This window comes from Triticum aestivum, chromosome 2A, assembly GCF_018294505.1.
Source record: "Triticum aestivum cultivar Chinese Spring chromosome 2A, IWGSC CS RefSeq v2.1, whole genome shotgun sequence".
NCBI classification, from domain to species: Eukaryota; Viridiplantae; Streptophyta; class Magnoliopsida; order Poales; family Poaceae; genus Triticum; species Triticum aestivum.
The window spans coordinates 298,289,945-298,310,517 of NC_057797.1; the positions used below are offsets into that span (position 1 = coordinate 298,289,945).

General features: G+C 48.0%; 1 protein-coding gene across 1 annotated transcript in view; it reads right to left on the minus strand.

Moving 5' to 3' along the window:
• Positions 1 to 389: 389 nt before the first annotated feature.
• LOC123188567 (ADP-ribosylation factor 1) overlaps positions 390 to 20,573 on the minus strand; it is a 30,027-nt gene continuing 9,843 nt past the window's right edge. Inside the window, exons 3-7 of the mRNA XM_044600726.1 lie at positions 2,289 to 2,359; positions 2,056 to 2,175; positions 1,557 to 1,675; positions 835 to 916; positions 390 to 734 (exon numbers count right to left, since the gene is read on the minus strand). Of these exons, the coding sequence (XP_044456661.1) occupies positions 729 to 734; positions 835 to 916; positions 1,557 to 1,675; positions 2,056 to 2,175; positions 2,289 to 2,359 (398 nt within the window). The 3' untranslated portion in view covers positions 390 to 728. The remainder of the gene's footprint in view (positions 735 to 834; positions 917 to 1,556; positions 1,676 to 2,055; positions 2,176 to 2,288; positions 2,360 to 20,573) is intronic.

Sequence of the window (20,573 nt, forward strand, 5' to 3'; positions counted from 1 at the left end):
CTTCTCGCGTAGCGTTTCGTCCGTCGCAGGAGGGATTGGTTCCACGAGTAGAGGGGCAAGGATTATATCCCAGGTAGTTCCACCTGGTTTGGGAGGGATTGGGCAGGGGTGTAGCCCCGACCGGGTTTAACCGAACACACTTATAAAGCAGGCCGAGGTCTAATCCCGGTCGGGCCGAAACCACGGGGTTCGGCGGGGATTGGGCCCCAATCCCGGCAGGGGAGGTGCTAACCGAACAAGGCCTTAAGAAGATTGGGAGGTTAGATTGGGCAACCACATATAAGTGCATGTCCATATAATTCAGAGCCTCAGCCACATTTTTTATTTTGCGCACCACAAATAACGACGTGTGAAAGGTCCTACCAATCATCCAGGCTACCAGTGTTAAATGACATGAAAAGGAGTGAAAGGATTCAAGTCACGGATGTCAAAAAACAAAGGGGTAGAAGTCACCCGTATTTTCCAAGAAACCAAGCCTAACGTCAATACAATAAATTGCTGCTCATCATATCAAAGAAATAATATTTTGGCCTTATTTATATAACTAAGTGGACATGATAACTAGTCCAAAACGTATGATATTTGAAATCATTGTGCAAAGTATCAACAAGTAGAAAGAGCATCCAGGAGGCATTTAACTGGGACATCATTACAAAAACACTGAGCTTGCGAAAGGCACATAACAGATCCACAGCTAATAGCCAGCTCCGCAGTCAAAATTCCAAGCCTCAAGCCTACAGGCACCAAAACACATGTCAATCAAATCAGGGTGTGAACTACAATTTTGTAGCAGAACGAAGAGATTTGTAGAACTGAGTATAGAGTGATAAATACCTTGCTGGCAATGTTACTGGATAGCCAGTCCAGGCCCTCATACAGACCCTCACCGGATGTAGCACATGTGCTCTGGATGTACCTGTTGAAATGAAGAGCATGAGTGGCTTAGAGCATCTCTAGCAGATCCTGTAAAAGCGGTCAAACCTTTGTTTTTACAGTACAAGCTGAAAAAAACGTAAAATAGCATATCACGTAAAAAAAATTGCAGGCTCCCGTATATTCGAGCTCCTATCCGTCATATATGGAGGATTTCAGCCATTTTTGGAGGATCCTGTAAAGCCGGTCAACGCCGGAGCTGGGGCCTCGCGACACCATGCATGAGCAGCGAGCAGGCGGAGGAGCTCGTCGGCAGCCGGCCGAAGCATTACCGGAACACGCGGCGCACCGGAACGTCGCCGGAGCGTGCAAGAGCAGGCAGCAGGCCACATCAGGCGGCAGGCCGGATCAGCGCCGTTCTGGCCGGCCGGAGTTCGAGTTTGTGCATGCTTCCGTCCTGGGGAAGAAGCGCGAGGAGAAAAAACAAAAAAAATAAACGTTTATGGTACGGGTTTACAGGATCTGTTCCACCCGATGCCTCGCGGTACCGTAAATTTGTTTTAGGGGCCTGTATACTGTTTTCTACAGATGGTGCTTTACAGGATCTGGTACGGATGTGGGTGGATTCCAAAACTTATTCCACTGCAAAAGATAAGCAAGAAAAACAAGTAGGCTTTGCTTACCAGTGACGTTGACGAAGGGAATGTAATCCAAGCTTATCAGTAATTTCAGCAGCATTCATAGCATTTGGAAGATCTTGCTTGTTGGCAAAGACAAGCAACACAGCATCGCGCAACTCATCCTGTCATCAATAATGACTATCATATAATGCAGTTGAACAAAATATCGCTTCCCAACTACACAAATTAAAAGTTACTTAGATGTATGTATGCTAGAACAGGTGCAGCAAAACCATATACTATAGTAACTCTGTACTAGCTAATAGACAACAAAAACTGCATTAACAGGCCACTTCCTAGAGATAATTTTTCCCAAAAAAGGGGTTAAACGTAATAAACAGTAAGTGGTCTCATATGAACGTCCTGTCAAAATAATTGCTTCTTCTCACATTAGTGTGTTATAAATTATGATAGTTCAAACAATGATTATGTTAATCAAGCTCACCAATTGGTTGCTATATTGAATGGATAGCATGATAAGAGTAATCCAGCACAAATGTACCTCATTCAGCATCCTGTGGAGCTCATCTCTGGCTTCAACAACACGGTCCCTATCATTGCTGTCCACAACAAAGATAAGACCCTGCGTGTTCTGGAAGTAATGCCTCCAGAGAGGTCTGATCTGTTCTTACAAGCACAAAGCATCAGCTTAAATGAAATGTAACAATTTGCAGGAAGATTAAGGTAAGGAAAACACTGAATTTACAATACACAGAACACTGCAGCAGGTCATACCTTGTCCTGACCCCCAACATCCCAAACAGTGAAGCTAATGTTCTTGTACTCGACAGTTTCAACATTGAACCCTGCATTTTAAAGGAAACATTGTTACCATGTCATGGTTCAAGCTTAAGTAGAGGCTGTTCAATAAGAACCAAGTGTTCAAAGCATTTTGTCCACTTTTTGTTGATATCAGCCTGTGTAGCTATATGTTCTGTCAGTTATATCATTGCAGAGGCCACAAGTAATGACGGCTTCAGGGCCCATTATAGGCAATCTTTTCCTACATCCTACTCCCTCCTTTCCGGTTTATAAGGCTTATTTCAACCTTTTTGTTTTTCCAATTTAGAGGGCTCATCTCCATCTCATTTTTAGTTTCCAATGCGCATTAAATCTTTGCATGCAAGAATTAAAGAGGAATGGCCAAGCATGCATGCACTGCAATTAATCCAAATTAATGCATGAGTTTAATTGGGGTAGTTTTGTAAAGTACGAGATACATTCCTCCACTCACAAAATGCCTTGGTTGATGAGATTTGAGACTTGAGCCTTATAAACCGGAAAGGAGGGAGTATTATTCAAGCAAGCATTTAATGATTTTGCTTTCTAAATTAACTTCCATTACATAAACTGCCATAGTTATCAAGAGACAACACATACCACTGAATTCATCAACCGCATCAAGACTTGAAGAAGAGGCAACAATTCTGATGGGCATAACAATAGTTCAAGCAGGAAGAATACAGACGAAGTACTACGAGTTTGCAACTTCGTTATCAATTAAGAATTTGAGATTGAGATGTACTCCCTCCTTCCCAAAATAAGTGCCATGGCTTTAGTTCAAATTTGTTATAACTTGAACTAATGCCAGGACACTTATTTTGGGACGGAGGGAGTAACTTTTATAGCATGCGCTTGAAGTAGAGCAGCGATAGGCTGTTCCAACAATTGGCCACCTCAATCGTACAACCTTTTCAGGTAGGGATGCCTCAAAAAACAGTTACATATTTTTAAACATCAAGTAAAATAGGCTCTACCGCTTAGAATTCAGGTTTCCACACTACTGATCCATCAGATCCTCATAGTTCAACTAATAACCTTCTATATACAATGAAAAAAAAACAAATATGTTCAGTTAAGAATGAAGTGTATATGCCCACCTAAACTGTCACAAATTTCGGCTGCATCACCCCCTCCGAATATAAAACCGTTATATAATCCCTCAAGTTCCCAATATCAAAGTATCAAACAGAACACCGCCTAGACCAAAATAAGCTGTTTTGGAAGCCGGTTTTGCTGATGTGGACAGACTGCACATGATCATTGATGCCAACAAGCTTTCCACCAAGTGCGCCATGCCAATATTAGAGCATCTCTAGCCCATTCCCCAAGAGTTATATATGGGCAGAAACTTCCATTTTGGGGAATTAACAGCCATCTTGCCCATCCCCGATTTCCTTTAGCTCCCCAAGAATTAGCTTTTCATCCCCAAAAGATTTCCCTCTAGCCCATTTTTGCTATGAGAAGAGCACTTCTCATTAAAAATGGGGAGGCCACTCCACTCTTGCATTCATGGCATGGCGGCCAATAGCACGACACCAATTAATGAACCGCCTCGATCTCCCCACGCCGCCTCCCAAGTGTTGCCAACGTCCCTCGATCTGCCGGTGCCATCCCGAGCCGTCTTCCCAATCGCCGAGCCCCCGCACAGCTTGCCGATTCCTACCTCGTTCTCCTATCCCTGTCTCAGGCCTTCTTCCCTGTCGCAGCAGCTGCCACCAAAGGACCGCGTCATTAGGCTCCAGATGTAGGGCAAGTGGGTGACGGAGATCCATACCATGGTCACGGCAACGCTGGTGTGGCCTGGCATGCGCCTACGACGCCTTCGTGCTCCAGTTATTCAAGAGCCGCGTGAAGCTTAACTTCCTCGATAACGCCATGGCCACCATCACACCTCCTGTTAGGTACACCTCTTGGGCCAAGGAGCACCACGCTACCTAGCATGTTGATGCCGCCTTGGTGGCCACACTACTCAAGGACCCACGAATCGTCGATGAGAATCATGTGTTCTTTGTGTCCGTGGAAACCACATGCACGATCGAGCACGAGTGTCGCGAGATCACCCGCCTCGCCAACGAAGACGACTATATGTGGTGGAGTCAGCCCACTGCCAGCGACCACGGGGCCAACCACTGCGACGGGGGGAGGGGATGATCCCTATCTACTCTAAGTCCGACTTCTTGGAATTCTCCGAGTAGAGCTCGGGGATGATCCCTATCTACTCTAAGTCCGACTTCTTGGAATTCTCCGAGTAGAGCTCCTCTTTATATATCTAGTATCTAGTTCTATTTAGTTTACGTTATATCTATATCTATATCTATTTACCTACTAATAAAGCAAGGTGATATGCTTAGTTTCGTCCCGTTTAGGTGATTTTATATTTAATCTATATATGCGAGGTGGTACTAATTTGAGGACCTATTTTTGGCTTCTTCCGCTCAGTTGGGCTGAGTCCGCCTATGTACATAGCTCGATTGGGCCTCAACCTAGGCCTGCACTCACGCTCCAGAAGGTAGACGTATTTCAACTTTTTTTTCACTCGGTCGTTTGCGTTTCATGTAAGCAAACAAATAAAATCGTTTCGTGCCTGCCCAGATTCGAACTCATGTCGACAGAAAAAAGAGCCCAACAAAGCTTGACCGGCTAGCCAACTTAACCATGCCTTGTTCATGCCAAAGTGAAAAACGCAATATTTATTTAATCATTGCACGGGGCTTGCATAGCCTGGACCGCCGCCCATGCATGCAGCCAGGGCCTTGCATTCCTGATTCAGCTGAGTCCGAACGTGCGTACACATTCAATAAATCAGTTAAAGTCCTTGGTACAAAATATGATAAATCAGCCAAAAAGTCTCATCTTGCCTCATTACATCAAATTCTTGTAATTTATATACGCTTGGTTGAGCAGATAATAAGGAAGGTACGCGAGAATCAATGGCAAATAAATCGGTGAAACAAGGAAGGAGGCGCCAGCGATAGAGGAAGGGAAGGAGAGGAGGCGAGGCTGAGGGGCGCCGGAGGCAGCGGCCGATGGCGCATGTCGCCGGATCTGGAGGCGCGTCGCCCTGGCAAAAGGGGATGAAGAAGATGCCTGGCCTTTTGTGCAAATGGGCCGGCCTGCTGGTGGCCCTCTCTTCCTCTGTTATTCTCTTCTTTTTCCATTTGACAAAACAAACAGAAAAGCACAAAGGGCTTGCACAGAATATTTTAAGTGTGCATATTTTCGTGGACTCATTTAAATATGTTTGATCCAGAAAAAATGCAAAGAGACATGTTGATGGGTTTTGAATAAATCGGCAGGACTTGGGCTAATTATTAAAAGGTTATAATCGGTGGCCTCTCTACACCCACATACAGAAATATTCAAAGAAGGGCACCTGGGCTAATTATTAAACATATGTGTTACCATAATTAAATTGAAAACATCGGCATATCTTGTGCATTTCATTGGACGTGAGGGCGTGTTAGCTCGTAGAAACACTCGCCAAGTGCAGAAGCCTTCCTCGCACATGCCCGGAAGAGAACTAATCACCAAATGTGGTTAAGGTATTATTTTTTTTTGAAACGGAGGCAAAAGCTTTGCCTCATCCATTAAATAAGAGAGAATAGAGTTAGTTACAAACAACCCAAATATACGGCATGCGGATTACTCGCGCAATAACAAAGACCCTAGTTTTTTAGCACCGGCGATGATCCAAAGGTTAGCCTCGGTGGCGATGGAGGAAAGCAGCACTGTCGGAGGGGCACACTTATGCCTGAAAACTCGCGCGTTTCGTTCATTCCAAATTGTCCATGAAACAAGCATGGTGAGGGATGCCTTGGCTTGTCTGTGCGGATAGCCGTCGTCGCAAGTACTTGCCCACCAAGATTGGACCGAGTCGAATAGGGGCCAGGTGGAAATGACGAAGTCGGGGACGTGGTACTTGTCAATGACCAAGGACCAAAGCCTTCTAGAGAAGCGGCATTTGAAGAATAGGTGACTCCCACTCTCTTGTTCCCTCTTGCAAAGGGGGCAAAGATCACAGTTCGGCCACCCACGCTTTGCCAATCTATCCGCGGTCCAAATCCTGTCTTGGAGAGCCAACCAAGCAAAGAACTTGACTTTTGGGGGAGCCCAAACTTTCCAAACCATCTTGTCCATGGGGGAGAGAACCAATCCTAAAAATTGTGCCTTATATGCGGAGGCCGCCGAGTAATGCCCCGAGACCGAGTGCTTCCAAAGGATGTCATCCTCGAAGAGTTCGTCAAGATGGACCTCATGAAGGAGCATCCAAAGCGTGAAGAATTGTGTGACATGCTCGGCGGAGATAGAGGTGGGTGGATTGATCTTGAGGATCCATGCGTTGTGCTTGAGGGCCTCCCGCACCTTCCAATTCTTACGCATGGAAGCTTCATGGATGAGCGGGGCAATATCCTTAGGCTTGCGCCCAAGGAGCCAAGGGGAGTCCCAAAAGGGGGTCTTCGCGCCGTTACCAATGGAGATGATGGTGGAAGCATAGAAAAAGTTAAGGTCCTGCTCGTCACAAGGGTTTCCCAATCCAACCCACATCTTGGTAGGATCCTTCCATTCGTACCAAGGCCACCGCAGCCGGAGGGCGCGTGTAAACTTGTTGGTGTTGAGGACCCCAAGTCCCCCATATTCGAGTGGCCGACAAACAATCTCCCAGTTTACTTTGCATTTCGCCCCTGTCGTTTTGTCTGTTCCAGACCATAGGAAGGCTCTCTCAAGTTTGTTGACGGTGTGTAGGATGGAGGGCGGTATGACCAACGGAGTGGCGGGGTAGACTAGTTGGGAGGTGATCACAGACTTGACAAGAGTCGTACGCCCGATGGTGGTGATGTTCTGACCCTCGTATGTTGTTAGCTTGCTCGCCACCTTGTCCACGAGGAATTGCAAGTCCACCAACTTCAGCTGCCATACGGAGAGGGGGAGTCCTAGGTACCGCAGAGGGAAAGAAGCTCTTGCTGCTGGCAGGCTTTGGGTCAAACAACCCAGATCGAGGTGGTTGCAATGGATGGGCACCATTGAGCTCTTGAGGAAGTTGGTGCAGAGGCCCGTGACCTCACCAAAGCCTCTCAAGATGCATGCAAGATTTTCCACATCTCTTTTGATCGGGGCCAAGAAAACCACCGCGTCATCCGCATAAAGAGAAGTCCTCAGCATTGCCCCCCTTCCCCTGAGCTTGTGCAGGAGCCCCTTCCTCGTGGCCACATCTAGGATTCTTTGGAGCGGGTCAATGGCGATGACGAATAGGAGTGGGGAGATGGGGTCACCCTGCCGGAGGCCTTTGCCATGCTTAATTGGATGTGACGCCCCCGATTTAATCGTACACTAATCATACACGCAAATGTGTACGATCAAGATCAGGGACTCACGGGAAGATATCACAACACAACTCTACAAATAAAATAAGTCATACAAGCATCATAATACAAGCCAGGGGCCTCGAGGGCTCGAATACAAGTGCTCGATCATAGACGAGTCAGCGGAAGCAACAATATCTGAGTACAGACATAAGTTAAACAAGTTTGCCTTAAGAAGGCTAGCACAAACTGGGGGTACAGATCGAAAGAGGCGCAGGCCTCCTGCCTGGGATCCTCCTAACTACTACTGGTCGTTGTCAGCGGGCTGCACGTAGTAGTAGGCACCTCCGGTGTAGTAGTCGTCGTCGACGGTGGCGTCTGGCTCCAGGGCTCCAGCAACTGGTTGCGACAACCAGAAAGAAAGGAAAGGGGGAAAAAGGGGGGAGAAAGCAACCGTGAGTACTCATCCAAAGTACTCACAAGCAAGGAACTACACTACATATGCATGGGTATATGTGTAGGGAGGCCATATCAGTGGACTGAACTGCAGAATGCCAGAATAAGAGGGGGATAGCTAATCCTGTCGAAGACTACGCTTCTGGCATCCTCCGTCTTGCAGCATGTAGAAGAGAGTAGATGGAAGTCCTCCAAGTAGCATCTCCAAGTAACATCTCCAAGTAGCATCTCGAGTAGCATAATCCTACCCGGCGATCCTCTCCTCGTCGCCCTGCGGAAAAGCGATCACCGGGTTGTATCTGGCACTTGGAAGGGTGTGTTTTATTAAGTATCCGGTTCTAGTTGTCATAAGGTCAAGGTACAACTCCAAGTCGTCCTGTTACCGAAGATCACGGCTATTCGAATAGATTAACTTCCCTGCAGGGGTGCACCACATAGCCCAACACGCTTGATCCCATTTGGCCGGACACACTTTCCTGGGTCATGCCCGGCCTCGGAAGATCAACACGTCGCAGCCCCACCTAGGCAAAACAGAGAGGCCAGCACGCCGGTCTAAACCTAAGCGCACAGGGGTCTGGGCCCATCGCCCATAGCACACCTGCACGTTGCGAGGGCGGCCGAAAGCAGACCTAGCCTAGTGGCGTTCCAGTCCAATTCGGCGCGCGCCGCTCCGTCGCTGACGTCTGAAGTGCTTCGGCTGATACCACGACGTCGGGATACCCATAACTACTCCCACGTAGATGGTTAGTGCGTATAGGCTCGTAGCCAGACTCAGATCAAATACCAAGATCTCGTTAAGCGTGTTAAGTATCCGCGAACGCCGAACAGGGCCAGGCCCACCTCTCTCCTAGGCGGTCTCAACCTGCCCTGTCGCTCCGCCACAAAGATCCACACAGAGGGCCGTCGGGACAAAGGTCCTTTCAGCCCCCAATCCGTGAATCACTCGCGGGTACTCTTCGAGCTGACCCGGCTTTAGTCACCATCTGTATAGTATGTATGTATGTATAGTATATACCCGTGATCACCTCCCGAGTGATCACGGCCCAATAGTATAGCAAGGCAGACTGACAAGAATGTAGGGCCAATGATGATAAACTAGCATCCTATACTAAACATTTAGGATTGCAGGTAAGGTATCAACAGGTGTAGCAACAATGTCAGGCTATGCATCAGAATAGGATCAACAGAAAGCAGTAACATGCTACACTACTCTAATGCAAGCAGTATAGAGAAGAATAGGCGATATCTGGTGATCAAGGGGGGGGGGGGCTTGCCTGGTTGCTCAGACAAGGAGGGGAGTCGTCAGCTCCGTAGTCGAACTGGTCAACAGCAGTGTCGGTCTCGTAGTCTACCGGAGAGAAGAGGGGGAAGAAATAATGAATACAGAGCAAACAAAGCATCACAAAATATAACAAGGCAATACGCGGTGTTCGGTGTGCCCTAACGCGGTAGTAGGTGATACCGGTGAAGGGGGGAAAACATCCGGGAAAGTATTCCCGGTGTTTCGTGTTTTCGGGCAGAGGAGCCGGAGGGGGAAAGTTGCGGGTTCGATAGGTTAGAGGGGGTGTGGCGGACGAACGGACTGCGTATCCGGAATCGTCTCGTCGTTCTGAGCAACTTTCATGTTGAAAATATTTTAATCCGAGTTACAGATTAAAAGATATGATTTTCTAAAGATTTTATTAATTTCTGGAATTTAATTAATTAATTAATTAATTCGGAAAATGAATTTATGACGTCAGCATGATGTCATGCTGACGTCAGCAGTCAACAGGGTTGACTTGGTCAACCTGACGGTGGGTCCCGCATGTCATTGACTGATAACTAACTAACTAAATTAATTAATCTAATTAGTAGATTAGTCAGGTTAATTAAATGATTAATTAGTCTAACCAGGTTTAATTAAGTTAATTAATTCTTTAATTAAATAATTAATATTTTAATTATTTTAATTATTTATTTATTTATTTTTTATTATTATTTTTTTTTAAATCCTTTTTTTTTGTTCTAGGGCGCGGGCCCCGTTTGTCATGGGCCCAGAGGGGCCTTAGCGGTTACGGGTGTGCGGGCGCGCGCCCGAGTGGGTGCAGCGGGCGTGGCCGACAGGGGCGCACCCGACTGGGGCGAGCCCAGGCGCGGGGATCGGGCGAGGCCATCGGCGCGGCCGCCGGCTCCCACGGCGCCGGTCAGGGGAAGCGGCGGAGGGGAGGAACTGGAGCGGGAGGCCGGCGCAGATGGCCGCGGTGGCCAGCGGGGTCGTCGCGGGCGGTCTCGAGTAGAGACAGCGAGCGGGGCGATGGTGGTTGCGTCGGAGGCAGCAGGGGGCTGCGGTGGTGCGGGACGGCGAGGTCCGGCTGGTGAGCAGGGCAGCGAGCGCGGGGTCATGCACGCGCGGGCAGTGAACGGTGCCGGCGACACAGATCGGAGGGGGGGGAGAGGCCGAGGGCCTCACCAGCGTTGAAGAGAAGCGGGGCGGCGAGGCTCGGGGGCGACCCGTGGGGAGGAGATGAGGAGGCCACGACGAGGTCGACCCGGCACAGGGCGGCGGCGGTGGGGCCGCGCCAGCGAGGAGGAGACGAGGAGGCGACAACGGAGATGGGCGGCGACGACGTCGGGGGCGCCAGAGGCGCGACCCAGATCCGGTCGAGGAGGTGGAGGCGTTGAGGAAGAAGCGGTCCGGTGCGGGCGGTCTAGGACGGGGAGGTCGAGGTGGAGAGCGACGATGGCGGCTCCGGCGACGCGGTCTCGGGCGGCGGCGGCGGCGAACGCCCCGATCCTGAAGAGGGGGAGTGGAACGAGCGGGCCGATTGGGGGAGGGGGTGGTTAGCCCCGATCTAGAAATCGGGGGAAGTGGGGGAGCGAGCGAGAGTGGGGGGGTCGGGGTAGTGGGGAAGAGGGGCTAGGGTTTCTGGCTCCCGGTGGGGAGTAGTAGCGGGCGCGGTTGGGCCGGCCTGGCGGCCCAGTAGCCTGCTGGGCCAAGGCCCAGCGGGGGGGGGGGTTGCTCTTTTCCTTTTTTTTTGTTAGTTTTGTTTTCTGTTTTTTTTATACTTTGCTTTCTTTTAGTTTCCTATTATTTTAGTTTTAGTAAATTACCAAAGTGGCACCTAAATAGCATTTTACAAATTATGCCACTGCCACAATAGTTTAATACTTATATCAATTTAGTTTTGAAAATGTTTATTATTTTTAAAGCATTAAACTAATTGTTTTTGCTACCTTTTATTCATTTAACAGTATTTAAACATTTTATAAAAGTGTGGTTTCTCCACCATAATTATCTATGCAATATTTGGTTCACTCCGACATTTTAGTTTTAATATTTGAAAACTTTTATTGTTTGCCTATTTTTGAATTTGAATTTTGAATCGGTTTCGAACTAACTCGAGATTCAACTAGAAACGAGGTGACGTGGCATCATTAGCAAAGGATCACTGTAGCTTAATTTCCCGGGCGTTACAAATCTCCTCCACTACAAGAAATCTCGTCCCGAGATTTAAGCGGTGGAGTAAGGGGGGGAAAGGTGTTGGTAGCGAAAAACCTAACGAGTCTTCTCGGTCTTGGCTTCCCTTTCGAAGAGGTTGATCCCTTTCGTTGATGTCTTCATTTCTTTGCTTCAGGTCATCATGGTGAAGTCGGCATCCTTTTCTTTGGGAACTCCAACGTACTTATGAATAGGTCGCGGGGTAGATCGGAAACGACAGAATGCTATAAGGGTAATAACCTGGGATTAACCCATGAATGAGCATATGAGTACCTCTCGAGTTGAATAAATAGAACACATCGAGAGTAAAGTTGGAAGGTCCAACAAGAAGTTTTTGGCAGCCAGGCGATCGTTCAATGCCTAGTCAGAAGGTGAAAGGGGTTTCAAGCAACAGAATAATTATTGTTTCCGATGCCAGAATTGATGATCTCATCGGAAGGTGGCTCATGAATTACATACGAGTCCACGCGGGAGGAATAACTTTGGGAACAGGGGGTGTACAGGAGAGTCAGGTTTCGATCCTGTGGTACTGTGGGTTATGGGTCCACCATGTGGTTGAAAGTAGGAAGGGGGCCGACATCTTGCACGGTCATGATAGTAAGGCGTGTCAGAGGGTAGCCTGTCAGTTATGTCGGCAACAACATCGATACCAAGGGCGAGGGACGAAGAGAACCATTTTCCTGCTCGTTGAACGAGGCGGGCCAATAGGCAAAGTTCCCATCCGTCGGTGGCTACCGAAATGTCATCCACAGTAGGAACAGGGTCTTACTGGCACGGTTGTACACTAACGTGTTTTACATAAGCAGAAGATTACTACTGCTTATATAATATAGATCACAAGAAGGGTTAAGCAAACCAAAGGAAAGGAAAGGTGATTACCAGGTTAAACAGAACAATGGAAAGGAAAAATGTGTTTAAACACATTTCGGGGGCATATCCTTCCCAAGGACAAGCAGAGCAAGATATCCATGACAGGATATAGAGTGGATAACCATTTAGGTAAGGGGAGAGGAATTTGATGACCATACCCATACAGCGGTGTTTGGATAATCGAGCATGAAACATTTAGCATTGGGCTTCAAATGTTTTTGTTGAAAATCAGAGTACCATTGACATGCTTCGAGATAGCATTGACATGGTCTTCAGGTGAAGATCAGACTTTGGGTAACACGAAGGATCCATCAGGAATAACTTGTAGAATAAGTCTTACAATTTCCCCATGGATGAACGGATAACCTTGCTGAAAAGGAATCTATAATGATAGGTCCTCCAGCCAGGGGGGGTGCTAGGCATGACATCATGTTACCGGGTCATCAAAGGACAAACAACATAACTCGTGGAAAGTTGTCCCAACCATCATATCTGACCGAGATTCAGATCCGATTGGTGTCAGGATACCTGAGACTCAGGATGTCCGAGAAGAAAAGGCGCAACACAAATCGTTGAAATGGCATTGCAAGCTTCTCGGGAAATGAACTATGGGAGCGGGTTTCTGAAGCAATAGTTCACCATTAAACCAAGGAGAGGACAAGGAGGTGTCTGGTGAACTGAACTCAACGGCAATTCACCGAGATTCCCAAAAGATGGATTTCCACCATTAAGTGAACAAGGAGATAACAATTGCCAAATCAAATGATATGAGGAAGTATGCTCGAGGAAAACATACACAAATAAACATTGGTTGAAATGTGCGCCCGAAATATGGGTTGGGTTGCACGACCAATGTCAGAATGGTGATTCAATTAACGAAGGACTTAGAATGAACTATCGCCCATTCACTTCAAAGCAATAGGGTTGCTAGAAGTTTTGAATTCACACGTCATAGCTCCATTGTCGGTATTCCGGTTGAAAACAATACGGGGACCAAGGAATGAACGAAGATGGCAAGAAGTATTATGATATCAAGAATTATTAAGAGGTGGTGAAATTCTCACCACATTCTTGACAAAAGGAGATGGTAATACTTCCGAGGTAAGGAAGATCAACTGCTGGGTAGCAGTGATCTCAAGGTTTACACAAAACGCGAACAAGTTGTGTTGAACGGAAGGCAATAAAGTGGTCGATGAGAACAGGAATCATCGAGGGGCAAGGATGGTATTACCCATCATGAATTCAATTGAATTCCTGGAAGAGCTCATAAGGTTGATGATGATCACGACACAATTGTCGAGAGATTTCATGCAGATGTAGTCAACCAGCGACGACATCACGTCAAAGGAATGATGAAGCAAGAGGTCATTGGAACCATAGTTACGACACAAACTCGAACCCAATCTTGTTGTTTAAGGTGAAAGGGTATGACGAGGAAAATCGACGTAAGGTTAGTTCATCGTCGAAAATTGGTGCTCCGAGAATAAGGACCAGGTAGCACCGTTAGAATCGTCACGACAATGATATAGCCAAACAGGCTAGGAATGGCGTGATCGGGTACAAACTCATACTTATCGAAGCATTACTGAAGAGTTGTTGAACCGTAGAGCGGACTCGGTTCAGTTATCGGTGTCTTTGAGTGTTTAGTAACACAGAGCCCGCGAAAAAATTGGAATCAGTGGGAAGGTAGCACTTGATGAAGAACTCATAAAAAGTTATGCGGTTCCATGATAATCTCGAGATACCAGGGGGTAATACTCAACACAAGATCAAAGTAAAGGTTGGACTGGTGTACCGATCCATAGAAGACAAATGTTTTAACTTGTCCGAGAAATGGAATCAAAGAAGAACAATCATGGTCGGAACCACGGTTGCAAGGGATCAATTCACAGATACCATATGTTAGCTATCAAGGAAATAGTTATTATTACAAGAAGCTTCCATGATAGGATATACATCGCGTCCATGGGCATGAACACAAAGTTCAAGGTCGACTCCCACTTCCTCAATGCATAATCTTCCATTCACCTCTCGTATTTCGAAGATGACATTAGTTGTTGAAAGTTTTACCTGGTGCAATACCAGATAAGTATGACTCGTGAAAACTTTCGGGTTCACACGGTTTAGAGAAGGCATATGTTCAACCCATAGGGGCTTCTTAGAAACATATACCACAAGTTTCCAGAGTAAATAACACAAGCCCGAAAGCAGAGCATGGTTGGCCAAGCAGAGGATACAACTTAACAAGGGCATCATGTATAAGGGGAAGAACTCACAAAGGGTTCAAATGTGAAGGACACTGTCGGATAACAATCCAACAAAGGACTTGATAGTCCACAAAGGACCTGATATGAGTATCGGTACTCAACCAGAAGAGGAAGGAATGCAAATGCAACAGGTTATGGAATCATCTGAATAATTCAAAGCTTAAATAAAAAGGAATTATGATTTCCACAACAAAGGATCAGAAGCAGATGTTCTGATCAAGGATGGGTCAATTGAATATACCAGAGGCACAATCGACGACAGATAGTTTGGTCGAGAACCAGCTCATGTTTGAAAGACGTCTGAGCTGGAGAGATAATTTAAAAGGATCATCTGATGATTACTTGCATTCGCCACATATTGAGTCAACAGACTCAAAATGATAATGACAAGGAATGTCAATAAGATTTCTATACTTATGGGATTATTCATAATGAAAGCAAACAAGAAATTCCAGAGCAATAGGTTGCTGAGGATTTTTGGAATATCGGGTGGTATTTCAAAGACTTTTGTGTAACACATAAACAACTGGGGGATGAGCGGATATTCTATAAATGCGAGAATTAACCGTAGGGGTATTCAAGTGACAAGAACAGCAAGGCAGTAAGCTCAAGGGATTATCGAAACCACGACGAGTTTTTCAGGGTATCTTGTAATAACAAGACCAACTGGGGATGATATAAGAATAACAACTGTAAGTAGTTACCCATAAGGGTTGACGGTGGAAGGGGAATTGCAAACGCGATGAACACAAGTTCTCGGCCTAACAGCGGAAAGTATCTTCAGGGTCTTCACGTGCAGCAGACGATCATCAATAATAAGGGGCTCTCCGGGTGAAAATGATAACGAGATCCTAATGTTAGATTTAGTAAGATTCATTTAACCCGAATAGAAGAGATGTCAGAGTCCCAGAGTATAGGTCGAGGAATAAAAGATCCTACTACCACCCGATGGCGACGTGGGCCCATGGGCCACACAGCCATGTTAGTAAAAGTTTTTCAACGACTAGACTCGACTTCGGCCAAGGAGTTGGAAAGGGGGATTCCTACAGGCAGTCGGCTCTGATACCAACTTGTGACGCCCCCGATTTAATCGTACACTAATCATACACGCAAATGTGTACGATCAAGATCAGGGACTCACGGGAAGATATCACAACACAACTCTACAAATAAAATAAGTCATACAAGCATCATAATACAAGCCAGGGGCCTCGAGGGCTCGAATACAAGTGCTCGATCATAGACGAGTCAGCGGAAGCAACAATATCTGAGTACAGACATAAGTTAAACAAGTTTGCCTTAAGAAGGCTAGCACAAACTGGGGGTACAGATCGAAAGAGGCGCAGGCCTCCTGCCTGGGATCCTCCTAACTACTACTGGTCGTCGTCAGCGGGCTGCACGTAGTAGTAGGCACCTCCGGTGTAGTAGTCGTCGTCGACGGTGGCGTCTGGCTCCAGGGCTCCAGCAACTGGTTGCGACAACCAGAAAGAAAGGAAAGGGGGAAAAAGGGGGGAGAAAGCAACCGTGAGTACTCATCCAAAGTACTCACAAGCAAGGAACTACACTACATATGCATGGGTATATGTGTAGGGAGGCCATATCAGTGGACTGAACTGCAGAATGCCAGAATAAGAGGGGGATAGCTAATCCTGTCGAAGACTACGCTTCTGGCATCCTCCGTCTTGCAGCATGTAGAAGAGAGTAGATGGAAGTCCTCCAAGTAGCATCTCCAAGTAACATCTCCAAGTAGCATCTCGAGTAGCATAATCCTACCCGGCGATCCTCTCCTCGTCGCCCTGCGGAAAAGCGATCACCGGGTTGTATCTGGCACTTGGAAGGGTGTGTTTTATTAAGTATCCGGTTCTAGTTGTCATAAGGTCAAGGTACAACTCCAAGTCGTCCTGTTACCGAAGATCACGGCTATTCGAATAGATTAACTTCCCTGCAGGGGTGCACCACATAGCCCAACACGCTTGATCCCATTTGGCCGGACACACTTTCCTGGGTCATGCCCGGCCTCGGAAGATCAACACGTCGCAGCCCCACCTAGGCAAAACAGAGAGGCCAGCACGCCGGTCTAAACCTAAGCGCACAGGGGTCTGGGCCCATCGCCCATAGCACACCTGCACGTTGCGAGGGCGGCCGAAAGCAGACCTAGCCTAGTGGCGTTCCAGTCCAATTCGGCGCGCGCCGCTCCGTCGCTGACGTCTGAAGTGCTTCGGCTGATACCACGACGTCGGGATACCCATAACTACTCCCACGTAGATGGTTAGTGCGTATAGGCTCGTAGCCAGACTCAGATCAAATACCAAGATCTCGTTAAGCGTGTTAAGTATCCGCGAACGCCGAACAGGGCCAGGCCCACCTCTCTCCTAGGCGGTCTCAACCTGCCCTGTCGCTCCGCCACAAAGATCCACACAGAGGGCCGTCGGGACAAAGGTCCTTTCAGCCCCCAATCCGTGAATCACTCGCGGGTACTCTTCGAGCTGACCCGGCTTTAGTCACCATCTGTATAGTATGTATGTATGTATAGTATATACCCGTGATCACCTCCCGAGTGATCACAGCCCAATAGTATAGCAAGGCAGACTGACAAGAATGTAGGGCCAATGATGATAAACTAGCATCCTATACTAAACATTTAGGATTGCAGGTAAGGTATCAACAGGTGTAGCAACAATGTCAGGCTATGCATCAGAATAGGATCAACAGAAAGCAGTAACATGCTACACTACTCTAATGCAAGCAGTATAGAGAAGAATAGGCGATATCTGGTGATCAAGGGGGGGGCTTGCCTGGTTGCTCAGACAAGGAGGGGAGTCGTCAGCTCCGTAGTCGAACTGGTCAACAGCAGCGTCGGTCTCGTAGTCTACCGGAGAGAAGAGGGGGAAGAAATAATGAATACAGAGCAAACAAAGCATCACAAAATATAACAAGGCAATACGCGGTGTTTGGTGTGCCCTAACGCGGTAGTAGGTGATACCGGTGAAGGGGGGAAAACATCCGGGAAAGTATTCCCGGTGTTTCGTGTTTTCGGGCAGAGGAGCCGGAGGGGGAAAGTTGCGGGTTCGATAGGTTAGAGGGGGTGTGGCGGACGAACGGACTGCGTATCCGGAATCGTCTCGTCGTTCTGAGCAACTTTCATGTTGAAAATATTTTAATCCGAGTTACAGATTAAAAGATATGATTTTCTAAAGATTTTATTAATTTCTGGAATTTAATTAATTAATTAATTAATTCGGAAAATGAATTTATGACGTCAGCATGATGTCATGCTGACGTCAGCAGTCAACAGGGTTGACTTGGTCAACCTGACGGTGGGTCCCGCATGTCATTGACTGATAACTAACTAACTAAATTAATTAATCTAATTAGTAGATTAGTCAGGTTAATTAAATGATTAATTAGTCTAACCAGGTTTAATTAAGTTAATTAATTCTTTAATTAAATAATTAATATTTTAATTATTTTATTTATTTATTTATTTATTTATTTATTTAAATCCTTTTTTTTGTTCTAGGGCGCGGGCCCCGTTTGTCATGGGCCCAGAGGGGCCTTAGCGGTTACGGGTGTGCGGGCGCGCGCCCGAGTGGGCGCAGCGGGCGTGGCCGACAGGGGCGCACCCGACTGGGGCGAGCCCAGGCGCGGGGATCGGGCGAGGCCATCGGCGCGGCCGCCGGCTCCCACGGCGCCGGTCAGGGGAAGCGGCGGAGGGGAGGAACTGGAGCGGGAGGCCGGCGCAGATGGCCGCGGTGGCCAGCGGGGTCGTCGCGGGCGGTCTCGAGTAGAGACAGCGAGCGGGGCGATGGTGGTTGCGTCGGAGGCAGCAGGGGGCTGCGGTGGTGCGGGACGGCGAGGTCCGGCTGGTGAGCAGGGCAGCGAGCGCGGGGTCATGCGCGCGCGGGCAGTGAACGGTGCCGGCGACACAGATCGGAGGGGGGGGAGAGGCCGAGGGCCTCACCAGCGTTGAAGAGAAGCGGGGCGGCGAGGCTCGGGGGCGACCCGTGGGGAGGAGATGAGGAGGCCACGGCGAGGTCGACCCGGCACAGGGCGGCGGCGGTGGGGCCGCGCCAACGAGGAGGAGACGAGGAGGCGACAGCGGAGATGGGCGGCGACGACGTCGGGGGCGCCAGAGGCGCGACCCAGATCCGGTCGAGGATGTGGAGGCGTTGAGGAAGAAGCGGTCCGGTGCGGGCGGTCTAGGACGGGGAGGTCGAGGTGGAGAGCGACGATGGCGGCTCCGGCGACGCGGTCTCGGGCGGCGGCGGCGGCGAACGCCCCGATCCTGAAGAGGGGGAGTGGAACGAGCGGGCCGATTGGGGGAGGGGGTGGTTAGCCCCGATCTAGAAATCGGGGGAAGTGGGGGAGCGAGCGAGAGTGGGGGGGTCGGGGTAGTGGGGAAGAGGGGCTAGGGTTTCTGGCTCCCGGTGGGGAGTAGTAGCGGGCGCGGTTGGGCCGGCCTGGCGGCCCAGTAGCCTGCTGGGCCAAGGCCCAGCGGGGGGGGGGGGGGTTGCTCTTTTCCTTTTTTTTTGTTAGTTTTGTTTTCTGTTTTTTTTATACTTTGCTTTATTTTAGTTTCCTATTATTTTAGTTTTAGTAAATTACCAAAGTGGCACCTAAATAGCATTTTACAAATTATGCCACTGCCACAATAGTTTAATACTTATATCAATTTAGTTTTGAAAATGTTTATTATTTTTAAAGCATTAAACTAATTGTTTTTGCTACCTTTTATTCATTTAACAGTATTTAAACATTTTATAAAAGTGTGGTTTCTCCACCATAATTATCTATGCAATATTTGGTTCACTCCGAACATTTTAGTTTTAATATTTGAAAACTTTTATTGTTTGCCTATTTTTGAATTTGAATTTTGAATCGGTTTCGAACTAACTCGAGATTCAACTAGAAACGAGGTGACGTGGCATCATTAGCAAAGGATCACTGTAGCTTAATTTCCCGGGCGTTACATTGGACCACCGGCAATACCATTGAGGATGATCCTCGAAGATGAAGAGCAAAGGAGGGCAGCGATCCAATCCCTGAATTTGGGAGGGAACCCTCGCCGTTGGAGAAGATCAAGCAAATACTCCCACTTGACGGTGTCAAAGGCCTTGCGAATATCAAGCTTGAAAAGAAGGGACGGGGTCTTGCTCTTGTGCAAGCGCCGAGCGCGATTGCGAACATACAAGAAGTTGTCATGGATGCTTCTTGTTTTAATGAAGGCGCTTTGGGCGTTGGAGACGAGGCTTGTCATGTGGGGGCCCAGCCGAGTGGAGAGCACCTTCGCAATAATTTTCGCGACCGCGTGGATGAGGCTAATGGGCCTATAGTCGGCGATCCCCTCCGCCCCTTCCTTTTTAGGCAGGAGCACCACATTCGCGGAGTTGAGCCACTGTAGATTCGCGGTGTGAAGGGAGTCAAAATGATTCATGACCCGCATGAGGTCCGGCTTAACGATATCCCAACACTTCTTGAAAAAGAGGCCCGTGAAGCCATCTGGACCCGGAGCCTTGTCACTGGGTAGGTCATTGATTGCTTCGAGGACCTCACTCTCGACTATCGGGGAGTCAAGGTTGTGCAAATCAAGAGGTTCCAGGTTTAGCTCGTCCCAGTTGAAATCTTTGCGGCTCAGGGGGCCTCTCTTTAGGACATTGGAGAAGTGGTCTTGGATTAGTTTCTCTTTGGCACCGTGCTCGGTGACCCAACCATGATCATTCTTGATCCTGTGAATATGGTTTTTTCTCCTCCTAGCGGTGACTCGGCGATGGAAGAATTTTGTATTGGCGTCCCCTTCTTTAAGATTTGAAATTCTTGCACATTGTTTCTTGCGCGATCTTTCTAGCACAGCCAAGGCGATGAC